The following is a 15,393-nucleotide window of genomic DNA, read 5'->3' as shown; positions in this document are numbered from 1 at the left end:
ATGTATGTACTTATGTTTGATATTTCTGAGGACATTTTAACGAACATACGCTAAAATAGGAGAAGAAATAATTACACGTTTTCCAACCACCGTTCCGTTCTAGGCTAAATGAAACTTATCAATCTCTTGATTGATTTCAAGCTTTAATTCATAATGCTTACTTTAAACATGTGTGATTTTATCGTCGGTTGTGCACCCTGGGGGTACTACAATAATTCTTAATGTTCTGGTTGACTTCTGACTTCTAAAACATCACCTGAGAGGGCAAACCAAATATTGGTTAATGTAATGAAATTGAAACGGAGCTTTTTCCATGACAAATTTTTATTTATTTTTCCCTTTTCCTTCTTAGGCATTTATTTAGTTTCATGGCTAAAACACTTGCTGAATATTATGCTATTGACTATCCAAAATGTACAATTGACAACAGTTTCTTAGCTTCATGGGAAGGCTTGGCCTATCCATGCCGTGTTATCCAGTGCATTGCTTTACCGATTCAACTCCTAACTGGTTGGTTCATTCTGAAAAAGACTCCGATGATGATGAACTCTGTCAAAGTTCCACTGCTTATATTTCATATATTGTGAGTTGTACTACATACGACATTCCACCCAATGCCAGACTATAAAACTGTTCTCTATTTTCAGCTGCTCAATTCAAGATTTTCACGTTCTTTCTCTGGCAAACCCATATGTATTTCTCCCTTCATATGCATTATTCGGTGTTGGCCTTTTCAGTTGGATTGGGATCCCTGTAACAGCTCAAATGATTGCAATGGCTCTCTCAATTTTCTGTAAATTTCTCTAACTACAAATCACAGTAATTACTCCCCTCTCTTCCTTTTCAGGTAGCGGTGCAGCCATGACTTTTCTATTTGAAAGTCGTGCCAGTGTGATTCCAAATAACACATTCAAACTAACTAAGAATGGAACCAGAATAAAGTATTATTTTGGAAATGTGATATTCAACTCTGTTATCTCTTTGTTTTTTGTCACGAAAGTTCCCGAAAACCAAGAGAGTGAAAAGCTGGAAATACTGAAAATCATTCCATGTCCCGCAGCCGAATTCTTCAACGAATCAACTTTTGTGTTTCTTGATTCCTATTACGCTGAAATTGTGATAGTTTATGTAGTTCCTATCTTCCTTATTCTTGCTCTCTCTCAACTTTTGTTTTTTGCATTCTGCTCTGTATACTATCTGTTCATCTCACCAACCAGTGAAGTCTCCCCTCAAACCAGACGCCTCCAACGTGGATTTTTCATCGGAATTGTTTTCCAAACGATGATTCCATTCGTCGTCATGGCATTACCTTATATAGTACTTACAGTGGCATTAAAGCATGATAAGTTAACTCAAGGACTGACAAATATTTATTTTATGGTTTATGGAATGCGTGGTTTCATGGAAAGTATTGCTATTATTATGGTACATCGACACTATCGGAGAATACTGTTCGGATTCTTCAAATTTGAAAATAGTAAGAAACAGAAAGAACGCCTCAAAAACTTTTTTATTATTTTAGAAGTAAAACCATCGGAATCAGACTTGGTGCGGAAATAATATCAATACCAAATAATTCATATTTGTTTCATAATAACTCTTATTTTTGTCAAAGTACTATGTGGTATGGTGCTTTCAAGATTTCAGAATAATTTCCAATGTTTAGTTGTATTTTCATCCGAACAAACTAGCTCGGTCAATTTTATTCGTAAGACCTCAAAAATAAAACTTTTCATTTTCTCAGTTTTCAATTATTTTTTGTTCTAGAAACAACCGTAGGAATGAGAACACTTGCTAATCAGATCACAAGAAATTGTCTCCGTCCAAGTATTAATTTCGGCTTCCAGCAAAACCTTAGCAATGTGGTTTTCTATTTTTCCTACCTTTAGATATTTTATCTTTAGGAATGGCTCAAAGTGTTGCGGAATATTACTCTACTAATTTCAGACACTGTAAAGGGGACGATAGTTTTATGGGTTCGTGGAAAGTATTAGCATATACAAGTCATTTGACCCAACTGTTCGCTTGCCCCGTCCCACTTCGTACCTTTTATCTTATCATTTTTGAGACACCTCGTATAATGAAATGCATGAAGTGGCCATTACTGGTAACTCATTTCTGGTTAGGTTATATCCGTCTGATAGTTGAAAAACCCTGTTAATTTTTCTTTAATTGTTTCAGGTGTTCTGCATTGGATTTCAGTTTTGGAAGTCTAGGAACTCCTTACTTGTTTTACCCACATGGTGCTCTTTTTCAATGCGAATTTCTCAATTTTTTCAAACGATCAATTATTTATTTGATGGTTCCGGGGCTCCTTGTCATATTTAGTAAGGACCAAGTATCCGTTCTAGTGATGTTTTTTTTCACGGAACCCACATACAGTGCGTGCAAAAAGGATAGGACACCCCTCTATTTCGGGCCTCCTGAGCAAACGAAAAAAGTTATGAAAAATCTGACACTGCCATTCGATTCAGAGTATAAAATAACCCCCGGGTGCATATTTCCGTCATCTTACCATTTTTCATAAACACCTACCACCAGAAAGTCACTTTTTCGGGCGTGCAAAAAGGATAGGACACCCTCGAAAATCCGATTTTCAGTTGATTTTTCGGAATTATTTTTTAACGAAAAATTCATTTAAATAATGAAATATATATTTTTATGTCGTTTTCGAGTATTTTCAAATGTTTTCCCTCATTTTCAACTCCGATAGACAATGTTGGACACTGTTCGAAAATTGACCTCTCAGAATACTTACTGTTTCAGAGTTTGACGGCGTGTATCTCAGTGCTCAGATAACGTTTATTTATGAAACGCTTAGGAAATGTCAATCATGTGTCTGGTAATGAAATATAAGAAGCTTTCATAGAATAATAGCGATTTTGGATAGTTCCACTCAAAACTCTAGAACTCATTTTGACGAAAAATCACTATTTTGGAAAAATGTGTCCAGAACGAATATTCTTCTACCAAAATGAAGAAAATGCTTTTGTAACATAACATAATAATATAAAAATGTTTTGAAAACAAGTTCTGACCATTTTTCAAGGTTATGAATTTTTTTTTTGAAAAATAGTGATTTTTCGATCCTACATTTTAGTTACAACAGTTCAATTTTCTTTTTTTTCATGGTCTGTTCAGTCCATTATCTATATGTGAAACCAGTTTTCATGTCCCCTCTGACTCGAAAATATCAAGTTCATATTTTTATCGGAATTGTTATTCAAGCGGTGCTCCCTTTGTTTGTTATCGTACTTACTTATGCCATTTCTATTGTTGCAATTTTGATGAATCGACTGACTCAAAGTATTGTGAATATACTTTGAGTCAGTATGATTTCTTTTGTAATCTTTTTCTTGTAACTGAACTCTCCTTATTTCTCCGTATTTCTCAATTTCTTTCATTTTCTTTCACTATCAGATAATTGACACTTCAACAACGGTATGATTCAGCGCCAAAGGAACAAAAACATCTAATTATTAAGTCTAGGTTGTAAATTTCTCATTTTTGAATATTATTCTCTTGCCTGTTTCTTACTATTATTCTCTTGCATCTTGTCTGCCTTTTTCCTTTTCTCATTTTTTGGTTCTTTGAAAACAAAGAGTAATGGCTCGCAGTGTTTCTGAGTACTATGCAACCAACTACACATTCTGTAACGTGGAAGAGAGTTTTTTGGGTTCGTGGAGAGGATTAGCTTACGTAAGTCATTTAATCCAAATATTTTCTTGTCCAATTCAACTTCTTACTTTTTATTTTATTATTTTCAAGACACCACATTCTATGAAATGCATGAAACAACCGTTACTGGTGACACATTTCTGGTAAGTGTTCGTTTATCTATCTCCTAGGAAAATCTCATATTTTCAGGTGTGCTGCTTTGGACTTTAGCTTCGGAACTCTAGCAACGCCATACATTTTCTACCCTCATGGTGCTCTTTTTCAATGTGGATTTTTGAATATTTTTGAGATCCCTGTCATATACTTAATCATTCCTGGACTACTAGTTATCCTAAGTAAATACATCCTGATTGTTAACATAAATTGCAAGTTTTTAGGCATGGCAATATCACTGATATATCTATTCGAGAGCCGAAGCAGTTCAATCATCAACAATAGATTCAGAATTAAAAGAACTAGAACAAGAGTTATATATTATGTGCTCAACTATCTTTTGTACTCTCCAATCGTACTAATATTATACAATATCCCTGAGAATCAAGAAGCTGCTAAACTGGAAAGTTTGAAATCATCGCCGTGTCCAACGAGAGAGTTTTTCACGGAACCCACATATGTATATTCTGATTTCAAATCGAGTCTGGGCCGACTTTATAGTGTTTTTCTATATGTCATCCTACATTTTAGTTACAACAGTTCAAATTGTTTTTTTCGTTGTCTGCTCAGTCCATTATCTATATGTGAAACCAGTTTTCATGTCCCCTCTAACTCGAAGATATCAAATTCATTTTTTCATCGGAATTGTTATTCAAGCGGTGCTCCCTTTGTTTGTTATCGTACTTACTTATGCCATTTCTATTGTTGCAATTTTGATGAATCGACTGACTCAAAGTATTGTGAATATGTGTATTGTAACAGTCAGTGTCCATGGACTTGTGGAGAGTTTGGCTATTATTTCAATACATGCACCATATCGGGCCGCCGTTAAAAGTCTTTTCGGAAAATTAAAGTATCGAAGAGGTTGGTTGGTTACATGAATCTAAAACACTATTTCCAATTTACAGATAATCGCGTCACTTCCGAAGAAAGTGGTGTGCAAAATATAATCAGTTTATCGATACACCTGAATCTAGTTGTTGAGAACTAAGAAATCATAAAACAATTTCAGTTCAATTCTTAACTTTCTCTCTAATAAAACTTTTTCCTGATCCAGTCGCTAAAAAGATGTTTTAGCGCCCTTGTAACAATACCAACAAGTTTTGGAATCATAAATAGAATGTTAAGACTTCATTGTCCATTTCTTCCAACACGACAAAACTGAAGAATTTTACAACGAAAAATTCACTGAAAAATAATGTTAATTAGATGTTTTTCAATGCCTCCCGCATGTTTTTCTCAAGACATAATGACGCGTTTGGTTTTCTTTTCCAATTTTCTGACATTGGAGCATTTACTTCCAAAATATTCGGAGCTTTTCAATGACTAAAACTATTGCTCAATACTATGCATCCAACTATTCCCGTTGTGAACGAGACGACAGTTTTTTCGCCTCTTGGAAAGGTTTAGCTTATACTAGTCATTTGACTCAATTATTTGCTTGTCCAGTTCAACTTCTCACGTTTTATCTGATTATTTTCAAAACTCCCAGTGCCATGAAGTGTATGGTTTGCCCACTGTTATTTTCTCATTTTTGGTTAGTCTGGGTTATAACTCTCGGGAAAGTAATAAAACATTTAGGTGTTCGGCACTGGATTTCAGTTTCGGAACTTTGTCCCCTCCGTACTTATTCTATCCCCATGGGGCACTTTTTGGATGTGGAATTCTCAACTCATTGGGTATACCTATAGTGATTTTGATTATTCCAGGAATGTTTGTCATTTTCAGTGAGTTATTTTCCCAACCGTTCTGCTAGAAACTGTAAACTGCCTTTGTACAGGTATGGCCATATCCCTGATATTCTTGTTTGAGAGCCGTAGCAGTGCCCTTCACACTAACAGGTTTCGAATGAAGGATCGAACTACACGATTAGCTTATTATACAGTCAACTATCTCGTTTATACCCCCACGTTTCTGATTCTTCTTAATATTCCGGAAAATCAAGATTTCGCAAAATTAGAAGCATTGAAAACCATGCCGTGTCCGACCAGAGAGTTTTTCACTGAACCAACTTTTGTTGTTTTCTCAGATCCTAACTTTTCGAATTTTCTAATTTTTCGTATTTTCTCTTCTTATATATTTATAACGACTGCACAAATGTGGTTTTACATCGGATGCATTGTGTATTACCTATTCATCAAACCATCTTGCATTATTTCTGCTCGAACTCGACAGTATCAAATTCACTTCTTCTGTGGAATTGTTGTACAAACTGTTGTCCCTCTGATACTTATTGTTCTCACGTATAGTATTCTGATAGCTGCAATTCTCACAGATGGAGTCACTCAAGGACTCATAAATATGTGCATAGTCACTGTTGGAGTACATGGTTTAGTCGAGAGTTTGGTCATCATTCTGATTCATGGAGCATACAGAAGAGCTGTTTTGAGTTTTTTCTGCAAAATAAAATATTTGAAAAGTGAGCTGAAGTTTGTGAGTTGCCAAAAATAAATTTATCTCAGATAGTCGAACCAGTGCTGGAATAAGGAACGTGGAAGCAGGTGTCTCAGCCTGGACTACACAATAAAAGTCAATAAATGAATCACTTCCCTTTAGATTGTTCAGATGTTCCCCATAAATCTAACGCCAGCTGTTTGATGGTTCACTGCACTTTCCTTGAAATGAATGAGATTTTGTTCCAATTTTGCCCTCTTTGTTTTCGATATTTAGTTTCAACTTTTTGTTATTCCTGACGTTTTTTTGTTTAGTTTTGAACACACTCTGGTGTTCGATTCTGATTTCTAATTATTCTTCTGACTAATTACATTAACTATCAGGAAATGTTTCCCCAGTCAGATTCGGTTTTTTCGAATCATGAAAATCTAGTTCAGTAAACAGAGAATATCATTTCGAAACTGATATTTTTTGAAATGACAAAAAGTGTAGAAGTGTACTATCATTCAAACTGCACGTATTGCAATGTCTTTTCTTCGCGGTGATCTTCGTTCATGGTGCGTACAGAAGAACTGTCTTGATGTGGTTTACAAAATGTGAGTAAATCTATGGAAACTCCCTTCTATAAAGCAATTGTTTCAGGTGATTCATTTAACCGTGTAGGTTAACTCATGGCAGCAGTTTTTTTATAAAAACTCCAGTTTCCAGCGACTTAGTTGAATATAGATGAATAGTTCTGACAAACTTCCTATTCCACGACCTTATCAAGATGGAAAATGTGTAATATCCTAATGTTGATGTGACGGTGTCGTTGAAACAACGTTGAAGATAAGAGGACAAAAAAAGCGTCGCTTTGCAAGTAAAAAAAGAAATGATGATCTTATCAATCACAGAATTGGAACAGGAGGACAGGTCTTCCTCTTCTTATCTTTCTCCTTTGTTTTTTTTAACCTTTTATCTCTAATTTCTCTCTAATCTCCATAATTTCTATTGATAAAGAACCTCAGTACCTGTCTCCGTCATCCGAAAAATTGGTATAAAAGAAGATCCGAGAAGGAGAATCATCAGCATCCTCTTCACTTCTTCGGATAGTTGAAAGATGTTCTCCAAGCATCTGTGTCATATCCTATTCCATTAATCTTTCTATACCCTTATTTCGTATCCTGTCTATAGTATGCAGAGTTTTTTCTAAAGTGCTGCCGACTTAGTTCCGGATCAATCTACCTCACATCCTTGAAGTGTCATATTGTGCTCTAGTATGCCGATTTTCGTGCCTATTGATTCGATGAAACATTGGTAATATAATGAATAATAATTATTGCTTTTTCTATATTGTACTGTTTAGTATATAAGAAAGCCGGAATTTGGAAATTTTTAATTTGTCACTCACAAATCAAAGTTTTCAAAATTTTCTTGGGGGCACCAAGAAAAATTACGAAATCGCTTTTTCTCAATAATTATGGGAAATTTCGGGAGTTTCATCAGAGATAACACATTTTTTCCGAATATCTATTTATTCTGTGCTCCACTCAATTCCTATTCATAATGAGGCAAACATTATAATCACTCAACTCTATTGATACGTGAACTTTATTAGAAAATCAGAAACACAGAATAGGCAATATCGCCAACTCTGTGAAAAAAATTAATTGAAGGAAAAATATAAAAACACGTGAACTAAACAGGGAGAAAAAGGCTTCCCAGAATCGGCAAGCTTGCCGATACTGTTATTAAAGAAAGATTCCAAAACATTTAGAAACGTGAACTCGGTGTCAGTAGAGAGAGTACTTCGTGGATAGAATAATCGGTCCTCGAAATCGTGAAAACTGTCGATAAATTATAGTAAATGCCGAATAAACAAATGAAATGGGTGTCCTTCAAGTCTCGTTGTCTGAAATAATGAGGATTTATAGAAAACTCTGGTTTCTATTACTAACCTTTGTAAAGTGTTATTCCAATTGTATCAAAATGATTTTAGTGATAAACCAACACTTATATTTATTGATTAAAAAACAGATAAGAACACTGATAGCTTGGGTCCTGCAATATGAACTTGTATTATGTATATATCTCACCTGTCCGAGAGAAGAACGCTTTTTGAATAGTTTTCCATTGAGATAAACCAAAAATAAAGAACATTGCTCTAAAACTGTGTTTTTTTTTAAATCTAGGGCACGTTGATATTTTTCCAGCGATTTCATTCCCTGATGCTCACTTGAATGCGAAGAAAATTCATTTCTCATTCAGCGGTAGCAATGTTCTTTATTTTTGGTTTATCTCAATGGAAAACTATTCAAAAAGCGTTCTTCTCTCGGACAGGTGAGATATATACATAATACAAGTTCATATTGCAGGACCCAAGCTATCAGTGTTCTTATCTGTTTTTTAATCAATAAATATAAGTGTTGGTTTATCACTATAATCATTTTGATACAATTGGAATAACACTTTACAAAGGTTAGTAATAGAAACCAGAGTTTTCTATAAATCCTCATTATTTCAGACAACGAGACTTGAAGGACACCCATTTCATTTGTTTATTCGGCATTTACTATAATTTATCGACAGTTTTCACGATTTCGAGGACCGATTATTCTATCCACGAAGTACTCTCTCTACTGACACCGAGTTCACGTTTCTAAATGTTTTGGAATCTTTCTTTAATAACAGTATCGGCAAGCTTGCCGATTCTGGGAAGCCTTTTTCTCCCTGTTTAGTTCACGTGTTTTTATATTTTTCCTTCAATTAATTTTTTTCACAGAGTTGGCGATATTGCCTATTCTGTGTTTCTGATTTTCTAATAAAGTTCACGTATTTATTTTATCAATGGTGTCAAGTTTCAGAAAGCGTAAGCTTTATCTTAGTTAAAACTGGAAACAACGCATAGTTGCTATTTTACTGGAACTCCCCAACAGAACTATCTACATTTGGTCTGATTGCAACTTTTTCTGTCTAAAAACGTTGAATTTTCAGGTATAATGCAATTTTTTGCAAAAAAGAAGTTTTCCTGTGAGCAATCACAGGAATTTTTAAGTTTTTCGTATTTTGTTAATCAAAATTAAAAATTTCCAAATTCCGGTTTTCTTATATAATAATTGATATATTGGTAATAAAGTAAACAGCAAGAATTGACAAATTTTACTGACGTATTGTTTTCTGCCTATTTCAAGTACTCAGTTTGGTGATGATTCAAATATCAGACAGCGTTTTCATACAGAATATTTCAGATGACACAAAAACACATCATTAGAATATTTCCGAGAATGTCGTGTTATTCTGAGAAACGTCAACAAGGAAATGAAAATCAGGATTCTAGAAAAAACAGAGGCAAAGTCTGCTGCTTTACCTTTTTGAATTCAGTGTTCCCTCATCTGTGAGAAATATGGCTAAAACTATCAAAGAATATTACTCAATCAACTACACTGAGTGTGACATCGATGACAGTTTTCTTGGTTCGTGGCAAGGGTTGGCATACTGTAGTCACCTGACACAGTTAATAGCATTTCCAGTTCAACTTCTAACATTTTATTTGATATTTTATAAAACTCCCAAGAGCATGAAATGTGTGAAAACCCCATTGTTGGTCACTCACTTTTTTAGTACTCTATTGGACATCAGCATCGGTGTTTTTGGCACTCCTTACGTATTTTTTCCAACGTGTACAATGTTTGGAGTTGGTCTTTTCAATTTGTTGCCTATTCCGTTGTTCATTCTGGTTCTTCTAGGTATGATGATTGTCATTGGTAAGTTTCTTCATCAAGTACTCGAAACTGTCTCGTGAGGGACCGTTTCCAGTCTTTTGTATCTATATCTTTTTCCTTTCGTCCCAATGAATCAATAAATAAATAAGTTGTGGTAATATAGAAAAATTTGCAGCAATGGCAGTATCTCTGATTTATCTTTTCGAGAGTCGAAGCAGTTCCCTCAAAGATAACAAATACAGGTTTACAAATCAGAGAAATCGAATAGTTTACTACTTACTAAACTACTTGGTGCATACCCAAATAATGGCATTTATATTCAAACTTCCTGAAGATCAAGAAGCTGCAAAATTGGAAGTTCTCAGTAGTACACCGTGTCCAACGAAAGAGTTCTTCACTGAGCCTGTATTCGTTCTGCTCTGTGATCGTTTTTGGAGTAAATTCCTATCTTTGTTCACTGTTCCAATACTCGCTTTCTTTGATTTTTCTCAAATTCTGTTTTTTATGGGATGCTTGATTTATCACCTATATGTCGTTCCCTCTTTTATCACTTCATCCAAAACTCGCAAACTTCAGAGACACTTTTTCATTGGAATCGTTGTTCAGACTGGGGTCCCTACGACTGTTTTCTTGATCACTTATTTAGTATTGGTTATCTCATATTTGATGGACAGCCTAACACAAGGAATGATGAATATGTGTGTTGTCATTTTTGGAATTCACGGATTCGTAGAGAGTTGTGTCATTATTATGGTTCATGAAGCTTATCGAAAAGAAGTTTTGAGGATGTTCACACCCCAGAAAGGTCGCTCAATATTTGTTTTTTGTGCCCATAAGTAATTCTTAATTTCAGACAACCAATCGGACTCTGGGAAAGTAAATGGGTTTCCAAAAATCAATATTCACTGTAAATATTATTTTCAAAAATGAGCAATTTAATTTTTTGTATTTTAATTTTGTTCAAATTAGAACCTATTATTACTTGTTATTTTGAAGTATGACCAATTTAATAAGAATCTGTATTGTTTCTCCAATTTTGATAAATTTTTCAGCTCCTTCTTTTTCATTGTTCTCTTCGAATTCACAACGATCATAAGCCATTGAAATGATCAGAGAGCAGCAATAAAAACCGAAACTATCGCGTTCCCAAGCCCCGGCTTCAGGGTCTAATCGAATTAAAACACACTATATATACCCCCGATTCCCCTCTCTTCACATACCATCTCAATGGTTTCTTTTTTTTTCCCTTCAGCTCTTGTAGCTTTTCTTCTTATCTCGGGTTTCCACGCCTTCCGATTCAACGATGAGGAGAATAAAGCTCTTCAGGAAACCTGTGGATCCAACATGAAAGGTATGTTCAAACTGTTTCTTTTTTTCTAATTGAAGGTTACTTTCAGAAGTGGGTCATTACTCTCGAAAAGTACTCAACGGAGAGGCTGCTCATTCTGGTGAATCTCCATGGAGTGTTGCTGTCTACATCCCGGATCATTTGAACCATACCGTTTATACCACTGGAACTCTTATCTCAAGCCGTCACGTCATCTCCTACGACCGCCTTTTCTTCACCAACACCACTGGTGGCATCGTGTATCGTCATGACATGGAACAATTGGAGAAAGATCTTTGTGGTGCTGCCGGAAGCGATTTGGTTCTGCCAAGAAAATATGCTAGACAAGTTTCCGTGTACGCTGATACATTGAAAGCTGATAGATTCTCCGGAAAGCAGGAATTGGGAGTTAAAAGTGTGAGAATTCTGAATGGATGCGTGACTCCACATCATCTGAACCGCGTGGCAGTTATCGAACTGCAAAAGCAAATCACGGATGATCTGAGAGCCCAGCCGATTTGTGTTGGATGTAAGTTAATGTTTTGCACTTATATCCTTACGAAAATTATAATTTCCAGACGAGGAGCGTCCCTCTGCTCCTTTCACTTTCTATGGATTCGGTGACAATCGTGGAGAAGTGATAGATGCCACGCTCCGTCACACCGAAGTTACCGAAGTTCCCTGCGAATTTCCGTCCGATGAATTGTTCTGTGTGAAGGCTCAAGAACCTCTTTGCAATGGTGATTTCGGAGGGGCTGCTGTCAAGACAATTTCTGGATCAGTTAGAGCTTTTGGAGTTTATGTGGATGGACCATACGAGTGTAGCAAGGCTGATGAGAATACCGTGTACACGTTCGCCAACATGACAAGACTCGCTGAGAAAATCTGTGAGGACAGTGGAGTCTGTGCAGGATACGTTCCGAAGTCAACTACCCCAGCCCCGGAGGCCACAACTACTCAAAAATACATTCCAACTGTTCCATTCACCCGACCACCGATCAATGTAGATGTGGAGCATACTTTTGGACCAGATGGATCGGGCGGAACTGATTATGGTGTCACTTCGGCTCCTGGAGGAATCACTACAAATCCAAATTATACTACTACTGGAGGCAACAACAACAACACCGGAGAGGGAACGGGACAGAACGGAGATGTGACATTATGTGAAGTGGAAGATGAGGATGACATTCATATTCATATCAAGCTCGGAAAGTTCAGAAAATCTGGAAACGAGAATGACATTGAAGTCGTCCGAAAAGGTCCGAACAAGCAAGGAAAACGTGCAATCTAATTTGTCTGTTTTCTTCTGAGTGTGGGAATCAATCTTGGTAATAAATAATTGAACATTCATTTAACGGTTGACATGGAAACTCTTAGAAGTTATCAATATTGACCTTTGCATCCTTGTCAAGATGGATGTGGATGTGAATCTCCTTTGGTTGCTCCTCTTTGTGCTCATTAGCGGAGCAGTTGTTGAGCTTCATCTTCTCGTAGGTTTCTGCGATGATGGTCTCCAAGCTGAAGGTTGAGCCGGTTTCAGGAGATTCAGTTGATTCGGTGGTGGATGGTTCTGTGGCGTACGACTCTTCAGTTGTTTCAGTTTCAGTTTCTTCTCCTGGGATGTAAACTCCGTCTGTAGATGTTCCCAAGATGTCGACGGCATCGGGACAGACTCCAGTATGACGGCAGATTTCTCCGGCGTAGGCAGTGATGTCAATGAATTCTGGTTCCTGGTGGTATTGTGGAGCGTTATCGCAACGAACGTTTCCTTCAGCGTAGACACCGACAATGACGTTACGGCCATCGATGTTGGTAATTGCACCACCTCCGAAATCTCCCTGGAATTAGAAAGTGTTCTCAGCATTCTCAAACCCAAAACTTACAGCGCACAATCCTCTGCTCGCATTAACCGGTTTTCCACAGAAGACATGGTTGTATACATGTTCATTTCCTCTGTTTTCTTGGTTGCATTCCTTCTTGGTGAATTGAGCTGCAGTCAGGATCTTTCCTTTTGGTCCTAATCCGAAAACGGTGAATGGTTCATCATTTTCAACGAGAGAAACCGAAGATCCCTCTTGTTTCTTTGGAATACAGATAGCTCCATGAGTCTTGTCAAATGTCAAGTCATTTTCCAATTCCAGAATCAATGGTTTGTACGGGTCGATAAAGTCGCATCCAGAAAGAGCAACAATTCTTCTGATACGATTGGCAGATGCTTCTCCAAACTGCTCATTCACAAACTTCACATGGAAAAGTGGATGAACTTCTTTTGGGAGAACCCAGTCGTTGTCATCATCACAGTATCCAGTCTCAATGACTTTCGTATCGTTGAGAATAGTACGATTGCCTTCCTTGTCCATTTCGAAGACGTTGAACAAAAGAATATGACGTGGAGAGATCACAGAAGCAGTCAGAAGTCCCTTGACATTGACAACAGCCGCCCATGGGTAGTCTTGAGGTCCATCTCCATTGAGAACTTTGGTACGGTAATGAGCATCACGACCACAGGATTGTTGAAGAGCCAAATTTTCCGAGTACGAGAGTTTCTTCGGGAACTGACGGTCGCCATAATCGGCCCAGGCAGTCACGGTGGCAACCAGGAGTAAAAGACAGAAAACGTGTTGAGAAGTCATCGTTTTCGATGTGGAGAACTGACGATTAGATGGGTTTATAAAGGAAGTTTGTGGGATAATGTATACAGAAGAAATATGGAAATTATGAGATTGTTTGAAGAGTGAAGTGATCGGAGATGAAGCTGCAGAACTCCGTGGGAATCAGGAGGAATCGTTTAGATTGCAGCATTGCAAAAAACTTTAGATGGGAACATACAGATACTGTAAATTCAAATACAGTGTTTTTTTAAAAGAACATCACCGGAGTTATTTATTGAAAGCTTCTCGTTGTGGGATCGATTAAAACGAGTTTTGTTTCGTACCGTACTCATAACATCCAAGCCGAGCCAATCAAAACATCACTTCTGAAATCTCCCTCAATTAATGTCTCATTCAATTTCATTTTCGGAACAAAAAGAAAGAGAAGAACACCTGCAGGATCTAAGTGTCTGTGTATGTTTTCTGGGTCATTGAGTCGTTTTTCGGAATGAGTAAAAGGTGTCATTCATTGGTTACACTTCAAACAATTTGATGTCATTTTTGCAGGTGTCACACATATTGAAAGTTGGAACAAGAGAAACGAAGTTGTTCCTTTCAAAAAGAATCTTAATAGAATCTAAGAGAATGTGAACTTACATATACATGCATATCGTATATGGATCTGAAAATGTGAACATGTATTCCATTTGTCTAAAGGTATTCAACGTCTAGTTGTGATATTTATTATTTTAACCTCTTTTTCCAACTTTCCACTTTTTACTATTCTTATTTATTCAATAAAAAAAAGGCTGCACATCGAAGAAACTGCGAAACCAATTCTTTGTTCTAATCTCGCACGAATAACGACTTTTTATGGGACGGAGAAGAGTACATTTCCATTTTTTATTCCATTCAAATGATACCTTTTTTAGTTTTTCTTCCATGAACATCTGTTTCGAAATATTGAAACAGTTTCAGTTATATCACATCCGGTTTTGAAATTTTCAGATGTTCCAGATAATTGAAGTAATTGTTCTGCACTCATTTATCCTAGTGCTGGTCTCTGAAACTCTTCATCTATCCGCATGCACTTTTTTCCGTTGTTAGAAATATTTTGAGAACTTCGCATCTTTCTTCTCCTTTCTTTCTTCTATTTCTTTTTGATTCTCTACACAATCAATGTATTCTCATGCAAATCATATTTGTTGCACAAGAAAAAAAAAATACAAAAGTGTGGGTGGGGTGGAAGAAAAAATGAAAGGAATCAAAGGCTTTTCATCATTTATGAGATATCCTTCTTTCCGTTTATTTCATATTTTCAATACTTTTGAGACAATAATCGTGGCAATATTGAGTCGCGGGAAGGACATTTCTGCTCACATCTGTTGTTAGTTCGTCGTCTTCGTGGCGCCGGGCACATGTTTCAATCGGAAGAGCTCACTCGCGGGAGCATCTGTCAAAAAGCGTTTTGATGATTTGATGATCCTTTTATTTTATCGCCGGTTCTCATTTTATATTCCGGTTTATGTTTCTCTCTTTTTTTATC

General features: G+C 36.5%; 5 protein-coding genes across 5 annotated transcripts; 4 read left to right on the top strand and 1 right to left on the bottom strand.

Annotated features, from left to right (window-relative positions):
• Positions 1-368: 368 nt before the first annotated feature.
• On the top strand, positions 369-1,560 carry GCK72_019467 (uncharacterized protein; the record flags this gene model as incomplete). The annotated part of the gene is made up of 4 exons (XM_053733035.1): positions 369-583; positions 648-793; positions 848-1,477; positions 1,523-1,560. 4 exons carry the CDS (start codon positions 369-371, stop codon positions 1,558-1,560), a joined length of 1,029 nt encoding a protein of 342 aa, XP_053581948.1.
• Positions 1,561-3,789: 2,229 nt separating this feature from the next.
• On the top strand, positions 3,790-4,822 carry GCK72_019466 (uncharacterized protein; the record flags this gene model as incomplete). The annotated part of the gene is made up of 5 exons (XM_053733034.1): positions 3,790-3,821; positions 3,868-4,013; positions 4,056-4,238; positions 4,363-4,695; positions 4,740-4,822. 5 exons carry the CDS (start codon positions 3,790-3,792, stop codon positions 4,820-4,822), a joined length of 777 nt encoding a protein of 258 aa, XP_053581947.1.
• Positions 4,823-5,928: 1,106 nt separating this feature from the next.
• On the top strand, positions 5,929-6,358 carry GCK72_019465 (uncharacterized protein; the record flags this gene model as incomplete). The annotated part of the gene is made up of 2 exons (XM_053733033.1): positions 5,929-6,250; positions 6,294-6,358. 2 exons carry the CDS (start codon positions 5,929-5,931, stop codon positions 6,356-6,358), a joined length of 387 nt encoding a protein of 128 aa, XP_053581946.1.
• Positions 6,359-11,153: 4,795 nt separating this feature from the next.
• On the top strand, positions 11,154-12,547 carry GCK72_019464 (uncharacterized protein; the record flags this gene model as incomplete). Its single annotated transcript, XM_003115224.2, has 3 exons — positions 11,154-11,277; positions 11,324-11,782; positions 11,832-12,547. The coding sequence occupies 3 exons, from the start codon at positions 11,154-11,156 to the stop codon at positions 12,545-12,547; spliced, it is 1,299 nt and encodes a 432-aa protein (XP_003115272.2).
• An 82-nt stretch (positions 12,548-12,629) lies between these two features.
• On the bottom strand, positions 12,630-13,889 carry GCK72_019463 (uncharacterized protein; the record flags this gene model as incomplete). Its single annotated transcript, XM_003115233.2, has 2 exons — positions 12,630-13,094; positions 13,140-13,889. 2 exons carry the CDS (start codon positions 13,887-13,889, stop codon positions 12,630-12,632), a joined length of 1,215 nt encoding a protein of 404 aa, XP_003115281.2.
• Positions 13,890-15,393: the final 1,504 nt, after the last annotated feature.

The sequence above is a fragment of the Caenorhabditis remanei genome, chromosome V (genome assembly GCF_010183535.1).
Source record: "Caenorhabditis remanei strain PX506 chromosome V, whole genome shotgun sequence".
In the NCBI taxonomy this organism is placed as follows: domain Eukaryota; kingdom Metazoa; phylum Nematoda; class Chromadorea; order Rhabditida; family Rhabditidae; genus Caenorhabditis; species Caenorhabditis remanei.
The sequence above is the reverse complement of the archived record's forward strand: the minus strand, read 5'-3'. Positions and strand labels throughout refer to the sequence as shown.